Source organism: Monopterus albus, unplaced genomic scaffold (genome assembly GCF_001952655.1).
Source record: "Monopterus albus unplaced genomic scaffold, M_albus_1.0 scaffold42.1, whole genome shotgun sequence".
Taxonomy (NCBI): Eukaryota; Metazoa; Chordata; class Actinopteri; order Synbranchiformes; family Synbranchidae; genus Monopterus; species Monopterus albus.
Window position 1 is genome coordinate 532,587 of NW_018127922.1, and position 17,644 is coordinate 550,230.

The following is a 17,644-nucleotide window of genomic DNA, read 5'->3' on the forward strand; positions in this document are numbered from 1 at the left end:
GACAGAGCTGGAGGGATGAAAGATTAAAGTTCAAAGGCCCAATGGCTGTGCTGCGTCTCAACAACCTGATGGCCAGCAAGATCTGGACCCCTGATACCTTCTTCCACAACGGCAAGAAGTCAGTGGCTCACAACATGACCATGCCAAACAAGCTGCTGCGAATTAAAGAGGAAGGCACGCTACTTTATACCATGAGGTATGCTGACATCTTCTACTACACTACTCGCTATACTATAAACAAGAGGCTAAACTGTCTTTGACCTGGCAGGAAAAGCTGAGGCTTTGTGGTATTTTAATATCATTGCGCATTTATTTGCTGAGGAGGAAGGAGGGCATGCTGACTATAGAGTAATTTAACTGAATATGGTGATGTAATGTTCTGAATAAACTCCAACTGAAGACAAAAATAGTTTATAACGGGGCACAAATATATGTTTCAAGACTCAGCAACTTCCTAAGGCAGGTGGGCAATGCAGGTTTTGCAAATATTACTCAAACTGAAGTAAATACTGCATTGGTTTAGGACTGTTTTCGGCTGCTGATTAACACATTAGGTGCACTAGTAGGTAAACAAGAACGTTATATGTATAATACAGTGTCCATTTTCATGGTAATGGAGGAACATGTCAACTCATTTTCAGAAAACAATGGAGGTCTGTGGTACAAAGGAATAACTTACGTGAGTTTAGCTACACAGACAATACTAGTTAGTGAGATCAGTTGTGTTGGACTTTTCTCAGAAGCATTGCATCATCATACATTATTTATACCCTGTTTATTTGTGAATGCACCTAATACTGCACTTTAAAATGTTAGAAATATTATTTCTTTTACACAGAGACAATTAACTACAGTACCAATTTTCTATTTGTATTTATATACATGTATTTTTTGAAAATTCTTTATAGATAAAATGATGAGCCATTTATAAGGTTAGTGTGTCACATAGGTTTTCATGACAGCCTTTAGCAGATGTTGGGTCAACAAAACAATGCAAACATTGATGCAGACCACAGAGTGATACTAATCTGAGATGTTTAAAACAAGGATCCTAAACTGTAGCATGTTTACTAGCAGGAGGGGGGTAGAGGAAGAGCCTATACTGCTGCCACAAATGAGCAAAATAAAGGATGGATGAGAGATTACTGTATCACACGTGGCCTGACATGCTGTTTTTCAACAAACTGTCAGGAAATAGAACCCCACAGCTCCAGAAACTGGAGATTTTCTGTTGGTTTGGGTAGAAGTAGCTGCAGTTTGACAAGGTTTGGTGCTGAGAGACAGATGATAAAACAAAAGGGTACAACACATACTCCTGGTACCTTACTCTACTGAACTGTCACTCTTGTGCCTCAATTCTTCCAGTCCTCTTCCTTGTCCCTCCACCAGCACTGTTACCATTCTTCCTGGCTTTGCCTCCTGCTATGCTTTTCCTTACTGCTTTTTTTTTCTAATTCACTGTCTGTGTTTGTGTGAATCTCTCTAGGCTTACAGTAAGAGCAGAATGTCCCATGCACCTGGAAGACTTCCCTATGGATGCCCATGCTTGTCCACTGAAGTTTGGCAGCTGTAAGTGGCTCCTCCACTCACACACACCCTTACATACATGCACACAAATGCTCATAAACATAACACACATACATGCTTCTCTCATAAGTCATCATTACCTCATCCAACTGGAAGCACAACCCCAGCACAACTAGTCCCTGATAAGTGATGACAGTAGGGCAGCAGCTGTTCTCCCAGAGGAGCTGTCTGCCAAGGCCTCTCTCTTCCCCCCATTCAATCCTGCAGGCCCCTGGCAGGCATGCAACTCGCAGACCTATGTATTTCTAAGGCAGCATTCTCTGTAATGTCTCCAGAGCATCACACCAGCTGCTCACTGCTGAGCACAACCCCTGCCCTGCATCATCCTTGAGAAGAAATGAGAGATATAGTGATGGAGGGAGGAGACCAGAATAAGAAAAATGGCTAGAAGAAAAGCTAAAGTATAGCAAAAGAGAAACAGAGAAGCGAATGTCACATTGTCTCTGTGCCATTCCAGCTACACAGCTTGAGTGAGAGGACCAAGCCTCAACCCCCTTTAAATTGAACTCACTCCCTAAATATTTCAGTGATGAGCTCTCTTCCTTATGCTGCAGTCTGCAGTCGAGCAATTCTTTCCTCTGCAGTGGTCGAGCCACGCTGCAGCTTGGACAGCTTTGGTGGCCGGAGGGAAGAAAAGACTGACTTGACTGTTTTAAGGCCATGCTTTAAGTTTCTGTTTAGTTTAAGTTTCTGGCTGCTGTTTGTTTCCTTATAAGTTGAGGGATAACATTTTGTTGAATGACATAATGAGATAAAATACAATATCACATCACATGATAAAAATGGTAAATTTTTGGATAATACAAATGATTAGATAAAACAGAGGAGATGAGGCCAGCAGACATGGTGAAACAAAGGGATAATAACTGAGATGAGCCCAGACTAGACAAGATAAGAAAAGACAAGATGAGACAAAGTGAGGTGAAATAAGACTAAACTCATGGGTTTGAGTGGGGGACCTAATTTCACATTCGTCTTTTTACACCTGGCATCCTTAGAGCCACAAATATGACCTGCAAAGCTACACATGATGCCTGGTAACCAGCGGCAAAATAATTTATAAATGTTCACTCCATTTGTACTTGGCAGATGCCTACACTCAAGAAGAGGTGGTGTATGTGTGGACTAGGGAGCCTGCCAAGTCTGTGGTGGTGGCAGAGGATGGGTCCAGATTAAACCAGTATGATCTGATGGGACAAACTGTGGATTCTGGTGTGGTGGTGGCCAGCACAGGTACGTGATTTTGGTGACAATATGCTCGTTATTATATAGTTCACTGTTTTAATAAATAAATATTTTGAAAGGACATTTAGCATTTTGTATTAAATAATATGACAGTAATAAATGATCATACTGAATTATTTAGTAAAAGCCACTACAAAAGATTTAAGATCAGTGCATTATCAGTTACAAACTATAAGCCTTCTCATTATTCACTAAAAAATAAATAAATAAAAATCTGCTTTGTTCATCATTCATCAATCACTGCATGCACTAATGATATGTAACTGCAAATTTTGGCAACTACATCGGTTCATCTCAACCATCAGTGAAATTGGTTTGTCACTTTACCAGTGACAGGCTACGTCCCAGATTAATAATTTCCCTACTGGCCATTATGTCTTTTTTCAGCTCCTCCTTTTGGTCCATTGATACTGAAAACAATTAGTGACAGCATAAAATGGGTGACCTGTTTGCAGTGATGCAATCTGTAGGCACAGAGTAACAGTGAAAACAGCCCCCAGTCCATGCTTTGTTTTAGCAAAAAGGTCCCAATTGACCATATCTACCAAGTTTGACTGAATAAGCAATGTTGATCTAGAAATGCACATTATCACTCTGTTACATTATTTGTATTTGTTCCAGTTATTTATGATGCTGGAAAATGCCAAATCAGCATAGTGCCATAACCAGATTAAACTCTAGTGTTGCTCTTGTGACTCTCTGGTTGGGCTTGAATTCGCTGATGAAATGGGTCATGTCTGGATATTGAGTTACTGTAGTTGACAAATGACACCCATAGCTGTGCCAATAAATCTTAGTGGCAATAAAACTGAAGGTCAAAACACAACAAACCATTTGGAAAATGCTGTCAAAAATATGCAAAGTTTACCTGTGAATTCTTTCTGACTTCAACGTGTGATTTGCTGACCACAGGCAAGTATGTTGTGATGACGACTCACTTCCACCTGAAAAGAAAAATTGGTTACTTTGTGATCCAGACATATCTACCCTGCATCATGACAGTCATCCTCTCTCAAGTGTCTTTCTGGCTCAACAGAGAGTCTGTTCCTGCCAGGACTGTCTTTGGTGAGTCGTCTGCTCCCTACTCTACTAAACATCTGTGGCTAGAGAAATGAACCCATCACCAGAAGGTTTCAAATCTGTTCTCGATATGTTGATGAAACATTAGGCCTTCATTCAAAACTATAGTGAGTTTGAGCAAGAGATAAAACATACTGGGCTGCTTAAAAATGCTTAGAAACAGACAAAAGAAATAAAAATAAGCTCCCATGAATGGACATAAAACAGTCTCTCAGTATCATAATTAATGTCACATTGTGAAGTCAGTAGTGGTTTTACTTCAAAATACCAATTTTTCATAACATATTTGCCAAATTATAAAAATTTTTGAGTTATATAATATTCACGGTTAATGTCTGTCAGCTGTCAGTCCTGGATTAGCTTGTTCGTGTGTGCGATAGATCTCCACTGTTGTGTAGGAACAATTAAAATCACATCAGAGAAACACACTGCTGTACTGGGTGACGCATCATTTATAACAAAACACCTGGCCTGACTATTCTGCCCCAAAGTTTCCAAGTAGCCATAATTTCTAGAGGTTAATACGAGTGAGAGTCAACTGTGCATGAGCAAGATTTGCGTGAGTTCTCAGCTTTGTTTACACTCGGCTAGCTACTCACGCTCAGGTCTGGCGGTTGCTAAGGAAGAAACAGGTGACCCAGTACAGTTTTACTGATGTGTTTTTAATCATTTTTGAACAACAATGGAGGTCTATGGCACGAACTAGCTAATCCAGGACTGACACACCGACAGACATTATTCACGAGTAGAGGCAATTCATTGTTGGTTTTAGTCTCTGTATTGACATTACTGAAAATACTATTAATATCGAAAATGACCAGCCTTATCCTTTAACGTCTTGTATCTAATTGTTAGGTATGTGCATAAAGAAGTTTTTAAAGGACACAGTGCTGTAAAATGTTTTTTTGTAAACTTTGGTGGCCACAGTGACCTTAGGGGGTCTCTACTGGTCATAGTGAGGATAGAAGGCCATCAGTGTTCTCATCTAACTCTCACCAAGAAAGCTAATGAGCAAGTTGGACAAAATATCAAACTGTTCCTTTAAAGGATATTAAATGTAAAAAAAAAAGACTGATTGAACAACTGCATGTTCAGCCCAAATTTTATTATAAAATATTTCTATTCTATTCTATTCTCTTCTGTCTCTGCTTCAGTGAAGTGAACAAGAGCCTTAATCAGCTGTGGATGGCTGCAGTAGAATTTCAAACACAAGTCTCAATGCGAAGTTAGATTTACGTGCTCTGAATACATGTGTGTGTGTTAGTGCCTCTGTGTGATGTTTTCATCATTGTGTGTGTGTGTACTGATTGGCCTCTGTGTGTTGTGTACATGTGTCTGGGTATGTCTGTGTCTGTGTGTATCTGTCTGTCCGTCACACTAAAGGCTTACATAATACCGCCCAAAAGGAAAGCTCTTGACAGTCTGCAGCATGCTCTGTAGCAGCAAAGCACAGCAGCAAGCAGAATGTCCTTGAGTTACCTCACCCTATACTCTTTCTTCTCTCTCAAGCTCTATTTCTCTCTTCGCGTTGTTCTCATGGATGTCAGTGGCTCCCTTGGACCACTCCTTAAAAGTTTTCCCAGAAACATTATACAGGCACCAGAGTTTGCAGCTCTGCGATCTCCAGCAGGTTTTCCTACTCTCCCTGCAATGTTTTGGTGTTTTTATGTGTGTGTGTGTGTGAGTGAGAGAGAGAGAGAGAGAGAGAGAGAGAGAGAGAGAGAGAGAGAGAGAGAAAGAGCCATTGCTTTCTACCTGCAGTGCTTGTCACGTGTCAAAGGGAAATCAGGATGGCCTAGATTAGATTCAGATAACTATTTAGGGTATGTGGGTGTCCCTCATAATTTCTGGTTCTGCTTCATGAGATTAAATGCATACAGTGTGAACACACACACATACATGCACGCACACACACACAGTTGAAGAAACATGTGCACACTTTCATGAAAACACAGAGCAATGCAGTGTCCCAGTATACTAGGTGGGTCATTCATATGATTAATATGCATCATCTGAGACAGCAAATGAATGAGCCTGAGGTTATAAAATCAGTACTGCTCTAAATGGATCATTAAAAAGACAGCAGTCAATCTGTATCATTTATCTCTGTCTTAATCCTTTGGCTTTTATCTTAAGTCAAAGATTTATATAGTATATCATCATTGTGCATGTCTATTTGAATGAAAGGGTACAGAGCTTTCTTGTCACAGAAGCTCTGATATTGCTTATATACACTTATATACAGCCACTTTATTATGTACTAGGGATGGGCATTTCAAGATAAAAAGCTATTTGATATTTGCTGGGAACAATTTGACAGTTACTGGGAGATGCTTGTATTTGGCACTGCAGTAAAATAATTTATGGTAAAAGCAAGGGAAAACAGTGGCTCTTGGTTTTTAAAGACAAAACCATAGGTCGCATGAAATATTTAACTTTTATTATTTAATGACTAGTATAATATTTGAAAATTATTGCCCAAACTGATTAGGTTCACCTATACAATTATATTTAGAGGTGTCTCTATATTTTTTGTTCTCCCCAGCTACATAGAGTACTTGACAGGGTCAGAATATTAGGAACACCTCTGAACATAATGTGGTCCAGTACAACACCACTTTTAACATATAACTGAATTTATATATTTGACAATTTCACAAAAACTAAAACATTTTGAGCCACATAAACACAAATGTTAAAGCCGAAATGTTGCAGTGAACTGCATACAATTGTACATTTACCTGATAAAGTGGCTGGCGAGTGTATAGTGTGTCTTTATCTTGGTCAGTAATACAAATGCAGCTTAAATAATAATAAGCTACCTGGCAACTGCATGTTCATGTTAGACAGAGGTTATGGTCTCAGTGCTTGTAATTTTTGCTGTGCACAGGGAGAAAGGTGCCTCAGCAGCCAAGTTCCATTTGTCTCATCTTGTGACTTCATATTGCTGTGTTTCCTGATTATGAGAGCTGTGCGTAAATGGTGCTTTGAACATTCAGTGAGTGTGACGTGAGCCAGACAGATGTCAGAGCTGTGAAACAAGCCGCTGAGGGCTTGGCAGAAACAGATTCTGATCACTGTTAAACACAAATTACACGTGGCTTACTGTAGTTTTAGGTCCCTTTCAGAAATCATTATGTACCTCTTTATCTGTATACAGTATGATCACATTTTATCTGTGCCATGTCTAAATAACAAACCACACAACCAAAATGACAACCAGACGGCACCGCCTCCCTGTATTTTTTTTTGCTAATGCCAGTTGCATGGATGAATGAATCACTATTCAGCAAAATGTGCACAAACAAGAAATAAATGAATCTCAGCTTCATATCTTTCAATGCTTGTGCACATGATAAAGTAAGCAACAGAATTCTCCAGTAAATAATGAAACTAATGAGGATTCGCTGTGAGAAACATGGACAAGCATCACTCAAACCCACTATGGCCATTAATTAAATCTTCAAAGGCAAAATAACTTTTGAAATTCATCATTAATGAAGCCTGCAAGAGAACAAAAAACAGTTCTTCTTTCATATCATTGCTTTACAGTTCCCCAGCGGCAACACCACTCCCTCTCGCCCACGAGCTGCCAAATAATGTGTAAGCATTGTGACTCTTTTCATAAATGTCTTGCAATGCCTGAAATAAAGCTGTCAGGAACATTTACGTAAAAGGGCACCTACAGTAAGAGTGAGTACACCTCTGGTTAATACTACTAAAATTCTAAGTTACTACAAATCTTGTACATTTAATATGATCGTATTTCTTTTTTAGCCAAAGCCCAAAAAGAATCAAGCAAATTAATCTGAAAAATAGCAATCTTTGACTAATAAAACTATAATAAAAGGTCCATGTTTAACAAGAGTCTGTGCACTCTTCATTAATAAGATTCATTCTTTTTAAAAAATATTTTGTGTTCTGTCCTGAACATGGCTGATACTAATCTAGTACAAATCTCTGGACAGATGCCATTCTTCACAAATGATTCTTTTTTTTCTGTTCCCTTCTTTACCTTATGCTTTATATACAAATAAAAATTGAAGTCAAGGAATCTATGTGGCAAAGTTTTCACTTTTTTTTTTTTTTTACTTGAAAAATTATTTGATTTTTGCAGTGTGTCTTGGATTATTGGCTATAGTCATTCCTCCTGCAAACACCTATTCACAGTTTGGTTTGTTTTCTTTTCAGAACAGTGTATCAAATGGTGCACCGATAAGAAAAAAAAAAAAAAAAAACTATTTAATACTATGTGTGTTTTTTTTTTTACAGATGTTAATGGGTTTATGTTTCCAACCCAGACATTTAAAGCTGACACACACAAACTCCATTTACATGAACAAATGCAGCCATTGAAAGCACATCTCATTCCTGAAGCCTGCCCTGTAGATGAATAGGCAATTTAAAAACACAGCATTGGGTTGAGTTATCTTATTTATCAATGTGCCGATTAAGAAGCTGATTAGTTTATAGATAGTTTGGTGTGGTAGACTGTTGACAATTTATGTGTTTGCAGAACAAATAAAAACCAAAAGGAAACTGCCTCTAATGGTGCCGATATTGTGCTCAGTCTTAATTCGTCCCTTTCTCTCTGTGTTTAAGTTGTCAAGGACAGCAGCGCTTAGAAGATTAACTTGCTTCCTTCTCAGCTCTTTGAGAGCAATTGGCTGGGTATTTATTGTTTCTCTCTTGATACTGTTTACTGTCTGTGCTCATTAAGGAAAAACACCTTGTGTGCTTGCACTGGGGTTTGGCTGCATGTTGTATGTACACAAATGTCACATGGGTATGACTTGTGTTGGGTCGATATATGTGCACATGATGGTTGTGTGCCAGTGGGTGCTCATAAATTCATGATTACTAGCTGACAACACTGTAGGAAGTGCTACTATGTACTGTACTGCCTTTATGTGTGTATGTGTGTGTGTGTGTGATTGTGGCACAGATCTCACAGCTGTGGTTCTGGCACAGTCATTTAACTCATCTGCCAATCAACATTTCAGTTTATTTCTTCATTTATGTAAGTCAGAGGTGACATAGTGATGCTGAAGATAATGTGTTTCTGTGTCAGGCCACCCTGAGGCTTCAGATATTGATACGGCATGAATAAATGAGTAGCCACAGCACAGTGGAGAGATTGATAGACATCCCACTAAGGCAGCTTCACTCCTGGGACTGCTTAAGGGAATATAAAAACTTTGACAAGTCCCTTCCCAACAGTCATGCTCATTCATCAACAGTCTTTACAACACTGGCCCCCTCATTTACTCATTAGTAAAAGATCCAGATGATCACCTACATGCTGATCCGTGACTAAAATGATCTGTGGTACATAGGCAAGAGAGAGAGAGAGAGCATCCATTTTTCTTTATGTTTACTCTCCTGTCCAGAGATTGTTTTTGGCTGTGTCCGTGTCACTCACTGGCTTGAGATTGGACAGATTAGCTGAAGCCTGTCATTCAAGGCTGTCAATCAAGTGCTAAAGTTTGAGCCAACAGAGTAAACAATACTGCGTATTGTCAGAAAGATCAATAATAATACAAATGTGCTTTGCACCTTATGCTGAAAAGTTTTTTTTTTTTTTTTTTTTTTTTAAAATAAATGTGCTTATTAATTTAATTGCCTGGAACATTTCATTTTCAATATGCATCTTTTTTTTGCACCATCTTTTTCGATGTCTTGACCTTTTTCTATCATCATAATGTATGTGTGTGTTTGAAAGTGAGTCTACAAACAGAGATAAAAACCTTGTTTGAAGATATGTATTATATAAAACAAGTGCCAGTACTTGTACACACTGAGCTAAATTGAGTGGAAGGGACTCACCAGAAGTGACTTATATCACTATTAATCCTGTTACAACTTTCCAGATCAGTGACTTTGTTCATTAACAGCCTTCAAAACTTCAAGTCTATTAGTTACAACATGTCAAATCGAGTAATTTAAAACCAGATCTGGAGTCATGTTCTAATGAATCAAATTGCTAGTGCTCTAAATGATTCCTAAGTAGACCTGTCACTAAACAGACACAAAGGGGATTCCTTCTTCCTAGAGGTGGGAAAGCTTACCTGTCCACCCTGTTAGTACAAATGCACATGCATGCAAATAAGCACAAACAAACAACCCTCAAACACATTGTGTGCTAGCAACAAAACAACCAACACACAATGTCAAATTCAGGCATCATTCCAAATTGTATGAGCAACTGTTTCTTTTTATATAGTTATTTATTTTGTTTCTTGTTCTTTCGTGGTATTAAGATGTTGGAGGAGTTGGAAGAAGAGTTGTTTCCATGACAGCAGAGTTTGTGAAACACAATCAAGTATATATGAATCCAAGCATCGAGGTGCTTTTGTGTAATACCCAGTGGCGCTGCTTTCATCCTCCCCCACAAAATTAACTGATTTGGCAAACAAAATACCTGACAGATTGCCGCCTACCTTTCTATCCACTTTCTTTTCCCTTCTTTCATCCTTTTTTAGTAGTGTACCCCACATATCTCTAAATATGCATATAGGTCTTAATCCTCCACTGACACGTATTTGGTTTATATGCTTATTCATCCTCTTTCCATCCATCTAACCTTTTAGTTCTCAATAATGGATGTGATGTGTCACTCTTTTGTGCTCCAGCACCTGCTGAGGCCGTAAGTACTTGTGATTTTGCCAAAATCACTTTGTGGTGGCTGTTCTCTAATGGAGAATGTTGTGACACCCATCTCATCGCAGACACCTTGATGTTAGAGTTGCACTCCACTGGGAATCTCTACAGGCTGCTATCAAACGTAAAATTATATAAAGCTGTATGTTAGTTTGACATTTATTATAACCAACCAACCAAACATGTTCTCCCAGTGTAAACCAATTGCTTAAAGTTAACTAAACATTAGCATTAAATTATGCCAACAATTTTCAGCATTACAGTGTTTTCAGGCTTTACTGTTTGGATTTTGTCACCTTCAGCACTTGATTTAGTTTTTTGCAGAATGTGTTATTTATTTATTTTTTATTCTTTGAGATAAAGCAAATGATGCCACTGCACAGAATAGTATTAATGGTTTTACATTTCCTCAGACATTATTTAGCTAGTACAAATTAGCTGTATATGAACATAATTCTGAAAATCTGGCCATGTCTGGATTCTATTACTGTATCTCACATAGCAGTATTAATATAACAGAAAAATGGCTTTTGTGCTCCACATCTCAGTGTCTGCATTTAGCTGTGGCTACCTTTGTTCTTCATGTTCTTCCTCTCCATCTGTGCACATCATGGTGCAGGTGGCTTAGTTATGTCCTTTTATCAAACTGGAATTGAATATCGCCACTTTCATATAGAGCAATCTATTTTTTTAAATTTGTTCAAGTTGTGCTTATGCCAAGTGCAATCAGACATATGTGATGGTGAAGCAGCTATTACTCCTGATTACCTCCTGCATGTTATTTTAAAATCCAGTTAAACTAATTATCTGTCTGGGCTATCTGATAAAAGAACATGAAATGAAAAGAAACACATTTTAACAATAACTTAATCAGAATAAATAACTTTGACCTAGTTAGTTGTTGTTCCATTTGGAAACATAATGAACATCAGTAATCCAGTCCATCCAAGTAATCCAATACAAACACCAGAAACACCTTTTTCTTTAGGCAGTTAGTCAAAGGAGTTGATTGGACTGAAGAGTATTTCTTAAAAACATGGTTATTTTACATGCAGCACCTCTTCTTTGATAGATGTCATTATGAAACTTGTGAATTGCTTTTGAAGATTTGTAAGTAATAATTTCAATACAATTGGTCTCTACATCACAAAGGCTGCTATTAAGTCATATTAATTCATATCACACTAAACACCATTCAGTACTGTTAGTTTAGAGGTTGGAGAGTTAATGAAATGAAGAAAAATCTTCATCAGCACAACAATATCTAACACAAAAAACATGCCGGCAAAGAAGAACTGTGATCTTCACTGGAACTGACTGAAATGTGTTTATAGTTACTTAAGAAGACAGACTACAGGTATGACCCCATAACCTACCACTGAGTAGAATCAGTACGCTTAGACACGCTGCGTTTCCACTGTTGGAGCCTAACGAGAAGTGTATCCCGTGCTTCTCATAACTGTCACCCAAGAAGTGCATCCCGTGCTTCTCATAACTGTCACCCAGCATAACCACACAGGCTGTTTAGACAAGGGCTGGGCTGTACTCTGCACACACACACACACACACACACAGCTGAACAGGGTGAGCAAGTCATGGAACACAACACTCCTCAAAATCAGCCAGTAACAGAGACTGTATGAGCAGTTGATCAAACAGCCGCTGAACAAGCCAAAAAACAGACTTGCAGGAATGTTACGCCCTCAATACTTTGCTCGTGGTCCACTCACTGAAGTCTCTGCTTTACCTTTAAACCAACAAATTAACTTCTTGATCATTTTGCCTCTAAACCAGCCACTGCGTGCTACACACCATGTTTGTAATGACAGTAGTTGAGGTGTAAAGACACTGACATTTACAGTAACCAATTACGGGGGAGCGTTCTGTGAGCACCCACTGCCTCCCCCTTGTGTTTCTGGAACTTAGTTTTAGTACTACCTCCTGGGGGGTGTGAAGAAATAGCTCCCGGAATGCACCTCCAAAGCAAGCGGAGGGCAGTGGAAGCAAATGCAGAACCGAGTAGAGCATTACACATTTTGTTACGTTTCAGTGGGTTCCTATGGTGGAAGAACTCTGACACAAACTTTGCAAATATTGAACAATGATCTGACCGTTTATTTCAGTATTATGTTAGTTGTTATGTAGTCTTCCCTCTATAGGATTATGTCATTTTGTCATATTTTAATCAAAATTTAATCATCTGCTTTGTATTAGTTTGTGTTTCTCGATTAACTGAGTTTTTATACTGTATATATATTTATTTGTTTATTTGTGTAGTAAAGAAAGGTGATGATAAACATCCACTTATTGCTCATAATTAAGGAATAATTTCCAAAAAGACCATTCAGGCAAAATTATAATTTTTTTCATGAGAAAGCATGAGTTCAGATTTCTGGTGCTCTGTGTTTATTTCTGTATTTCAGTGTAGTGTTGTATGTATATGTATGTTTGCACATAGACATTTCTCTCATGTTTTTGTGATGATCCTGACTGCATAGTTTAGAGTTGCTGTTCAAGCAGCTGTTCCTCTGCTCCCTTTATGAATTAGTGGATTGTTTGCTCCTTGAGCTGAGGTTATTTGGTGTGTTCTGTGATGAGCACCATGTCAATAGATGTGCTCTGACCCGGTTCCTTTCCTTCTCTCTACAGTACAGCTTTCAGTAGCTGACATAGTTTTAGTGATTTGATTTTCCAGGATTGACATACTATACTCTCCTTAAAATTAGGCACTTTAGATAAAAACATGCATCTCTATTAATATATGACTTTTCATCATTCATGTTACCATAACTGCTTTTTTACTGGTACTGGAGTCTTTTTCCCCTCCATTAGTCAGCAGCATTACTGTATCTCTGAGGCCAGATGCATCTTCCATCTGTGGAAATCTCCACATTTCTTTTCTATGAATAGAAGCATCTATAAGACACATAGATTAATGTAAATAAAAGTGAATCCTCATTTGATGTATGAATAAAAAAATAACTTGTCATGCACAATAAGATATCCTTCTACAGTATGGTGGCTCCTTAAGATGACTCCATTTTAACAAATATAGAATATGGAATTTACCAGTTCCTACACAGTGTTGGAAAGAGTTCATCTTACAGTACATGATGTTTTGGCCTGCCACTGGGTGGTACAGCAGGTGTCAGTGGGCCATGCCATCATAAATCTGCAGGGAGTAAAAGACTGAAGGAAAAAATGTGAGGAGAGAGGAAACTTGTTTTTAGAGACATGAAAGGTCCTTTCCTCTGAAGCGACCAGTTACCAACTGATTTCTGATAAAAGGACGTGTCGGTCCATAAAAGACTTCCACGATGGATAATCTCTTTTACCCTCACTCATATCTCCTCCAGGCAGCCTCCTCACTCCTCGAAGCAGGAACAGGAGCTTTGGGATGTCCTTCGAGATGGCAGATGAGCAAGGATTGAGGAAAAGTCAGATAAGGGAACTGGGACTTACCCTTGGTGGCAGCCTAATATCTGCATTGTATTTGCTCAGCTTAAGCTACAGTGGCTTACCCAGGCATCTGGGAGCAAGACTATCCTCAGTCATCAATTAGGACAAACAGCAAACAGTAGATGTGGTCATGGCTTCATCATGTTTAAGCACAAAAGCTACTTTGTTAGGTCTAGATACAAATAGCAGTTTGGGTTAAAACAACTGTTGCCATGATTACAATAATAAACATGCAGCTACGGTTGTAAAAAGGTCATGAATAAAAAATAAGTTCCACGCAGCAAACACTGCTCTCCTGTGGGAACATTTTATGTCCCAGCCATCCACCCCAGATTCACGCTAATGTGGATTTTGTCATGTCATAATTAATACAATCGCTGGAGGCTACTTAACTATAAGACCTTAGTGTTGGTCGTAATAACCTGCTGGCACAAACAACATATGGAAACATTTTTTTACAGGACAGTCTTTCCTGGGCCACCATGCAAACCGAGAGGATCTTGGGAATCCACCAAATAAATCAGTCAAGCCTCATTAGTTGTTTCATCTTAGGAAGCAACACACCATACACTTCAGTTAACTAACACACTGTGTAGTTTCAATTCATAAAATTCATGAGGGTGGTTGTCTCCAGCATAATGAGCTTACAGGGAATTTCAGCCATTCTTTATTTGATTCAGAATATCAACATACTCTGCTTACTTATGGAACACAAATAGGTCATGACATCAACTACATTATCTGGTATTTGATCAGATTTTACTACTTATCTTGTCTCTGTATCTCCTTGCAGGAGTGACCACTGTCCTGACCATGACCACACTCAGTATCAGTGCCAGGAACTCTCTCCCTAAAGTGGCTTATGCCACAGCTATGGACTGGTTCATTGCTGTCTGCTATGCCTTTGTCTTCTCGGCCCTCATTGAGTTTGCTACAGTCAATTACTTCACAAAGAGGGGTTATGCCTGGGATGGAAAAAGTGTGGTGCCAGAAAAGGTATGTGAATCCCTTTTAATTATTTACTCACTTACTCCCAAGGAGTCACTGCAACAATAGACAAAAACAGGCACACAGACAAAAAGGCTTTCACAGAATATGGCTTATTAGGTACACAACTACAATGACAGCTTTCAGAATAAGGACAAATCCATGTTTCTGGGAAACAGAAGTATTTGTCACTGAAAATAAAATCTAGAAATTACACATATAGACGTCTGTTTCATTTTGTTATTCATGTTCGCACAAGGACAGCTAGCACTTAACTGCTGAGGGAACTTGGCCAGGCAGAGAATGGTTAGTTGTTTCTGCTACCTCATCTCATAGAAAATGCAATTTGAGTAACATGACATGAACATTAACAGCTTAGTGTTCATCCTGTGCTTTCTTGTGTTTTCTTGTCTCTGTGCTGCAGTTAGCAGCACCGCTCTTTGTAATCTCCAGCTGTTTTAGAGGCCAATATTAATTCATAGATCGCTGAGTGTAATGTTTTTATTTGGAGATATGTAGGTGTGAGGAATTAATATTTATCATCAGCAATAGTCATCAGTTGTTTTACTGAATATTCACCAGGGTGCTGAGTGAAACAAATTGCATCAGTAACTGGGCAAAACATAGTGTACATAATGTAGCTTTAAACAAGCATCATATACATAACCTGAACTCTATCCCTCTTACTCTTCCCAATACTTTCCCCAACAAACCAAACCAGCAAAAAAAGAAGAAGGAATCTCTCCTCAAGAAGAACAACACTACAGCTTACCCAGCTGCCACTGCTACAGCCTTCGCCCCCAATATTGCCAGGGACCCTGGATTGGCCACTATTGCCAAAAGTGCACCACCACCCCCGACTGAGCCCAAGGAGGAACCAAAGCCCAAGCCTCCAGAAGCCAAGAAGACCTTTAACAGTGTGAGCAAGATAGACAGGATTGCCAGAATAGCCTTCCCTCTGCTCTTTGGAACCTTTAACTTGGTCTACTGGGCAACCTACTTGAATAAGAAGCCCAAATTGCAGGGGATCACTTCACACTAATCCATGATTCATTCCTTTTAAATTATACCTGCAATTCTTTGATTTTCTTATTCCTCCTAAAAAGTGATTTATTTTCAGACAAATATGGTATCCATGCTGGTTTGAATTCCAAGTTGTTGCATTGCTTCTATATTTACCTACATTTTGGAGATTTTGAAAAACAAAATAGATTGAAAAAAAGAAATATAACAATACAGACTTGTGAAGGGTGTTGTTCAGGTATGGGATGACTCTACTAAGAAAATACTACTATAGATATATAGTCAAGAGAATGCTATTCTACAACTGCACATAGCCCAAACTTGTTAAGGGGCTTTTGTTTCTATGTTTGTTTTCATATTTCTATCTCTTTTCTGTTATTTAAACATGCTATCACAGACACAGTAAAAGGCACTTGTGTATATGCATGGGCGAGCCATCTTATTATTTATGTTTATTTATTCAGAATACAGGTTAACATTGGCTGGTGGCTTAGTTTATTTGGTACTGACAGCAAAATGCTATGCTCAGTCTTTGTCAAAATCTTCCATTCTCTGTAGATGTTTTATGAGATTAATTATGTCATTCCTTAAAAATATGTTAGGGTTTCTGCAATAGCAATAAAATATGTCTCAGTGGACATACCATTTATTTAGGGAACAAAAAATAAAAAAAATAAATTAATTTAAAAAATACAAAAATTCAATCATCTCCGTGCTCAGCATTGAAAATAGTAATTTCCTTTCACAGCATTGTAAATAATATCAGGTGTGAGAGATGTCAATATTATGTTTAAGCTTTGCAAAGTATAACTAAAGGGTATATTTATTGAATACATGGAAAAGTAAACTTTTTTATTTAATATATTTTTGTTTCTGTTATGAATCATTTCTACAAAAAGAGTATATACTGGTCCAATTCATGCTTAAGTGACTGTTTCTTGCCAAGTCAGCGTTCCATTCAAAGCTGCTTTTACAAATCAATTACTCAACTGTGTACACACTGACTTCAACAACAGCAACAACAACATCAGTGGTGAAAATGGAGAAAGGCTAGTTATGAGCAAGAATGTAAAAAAAAAAAACCAACCTCAAATCCTGGAGTTCATTTTACCTTTAGAATTAAAACACTCATTATTTACTTAGCTTGTATGTTTCTTGAGATTTTGATTATTTATGATAGGGCCTCATTTGCCAAACCACCATTTCTATAAAAGTACAGCTATCATCACTAAGAGAAGGAAGGGGGCCTTTTCCAATTTCAGAGTTGAAGCTGTAATGGCTAATACTTTGTTGATTGATGGTGCATCTGTATTTTCCATCCCACTGTGTCCCCTTCTTACGTTGAAAATTGAGACATAACACTCAGAAAGTACCAGCTACACTGCCTTCAATATCACATGCCCGTTTGGACTCATTTGTTGCTGCTTGTTGGTGAGCAACAGCGAGAGACAGGGACAGAGACAGAAAGAGACAAAGAGAAAAAGGAGATGTTGAATTGAAGTGGCACTGGAATCTTATTTTAGCCAGCGCTGTGTTTCACACACAGAACTTGTCTTGTGGTTCTATGATAGTGATGAAGATGAATATATTTTTGTCACATGAT

The 17,644-nt window shown here is 38.3% G+C and overlaps 1 protein-coding gene across 1 annotated transcript; it reads left to right on the forward strand.

The window, feature by feature from the left end:
- The first annotated feature begins 6 nt into the window (after window positions 1-6).
- Window positions 7-17,638, forward strand: gabra1 (gamma-aminobutyric acid type A receptor subunit alpha1). Its single transcript, XM_020599771.1, has 6 exons — window positions 7-196; window positions 1,487-1,569; window positions 2,677-2,820; window positions 3,745-3,897; window positions 14,825-15,027; window positions 15,740-17,638. Exons 1-6 carry the CDS (start codon window positions 42-44, stop codon window positions 16,058-16,060), a joined length of 1,059 nt encoding a protein of 352 aa, XP_020455427.1. The 5' UTR covers window positions 7-41; the 3' UTR covers window positions 16,061-17,638.
- Window positions 17,639-17,644: the final 6 nt, after the last annotated feature.

Excerpts from the sequence above, each read along its gene's own strand:
- gabra1 (XM_020599771.1), top strand. The coding sequence starts at position 42 with ATGGCTGTGCTGCGTCTCAACAACCTGATGGCCAGCAAGATCTGGACC. Across the intron at positions 197-1,486 it reads ACGCTACTTTATACCATGAG|GCTTACAGTAAGAGCAGAAT; the intron begins GTATGCTGACAT and ends GAATCTCTCTAG. Across the intron at positions 15,028-15,739 it reads AAAGTGTGGTGCCAGAAAAG|CAAAAAAAGAAGAAGGAATC; the intron begins GTATGTGAATCC and ends AAACCAAACCAG.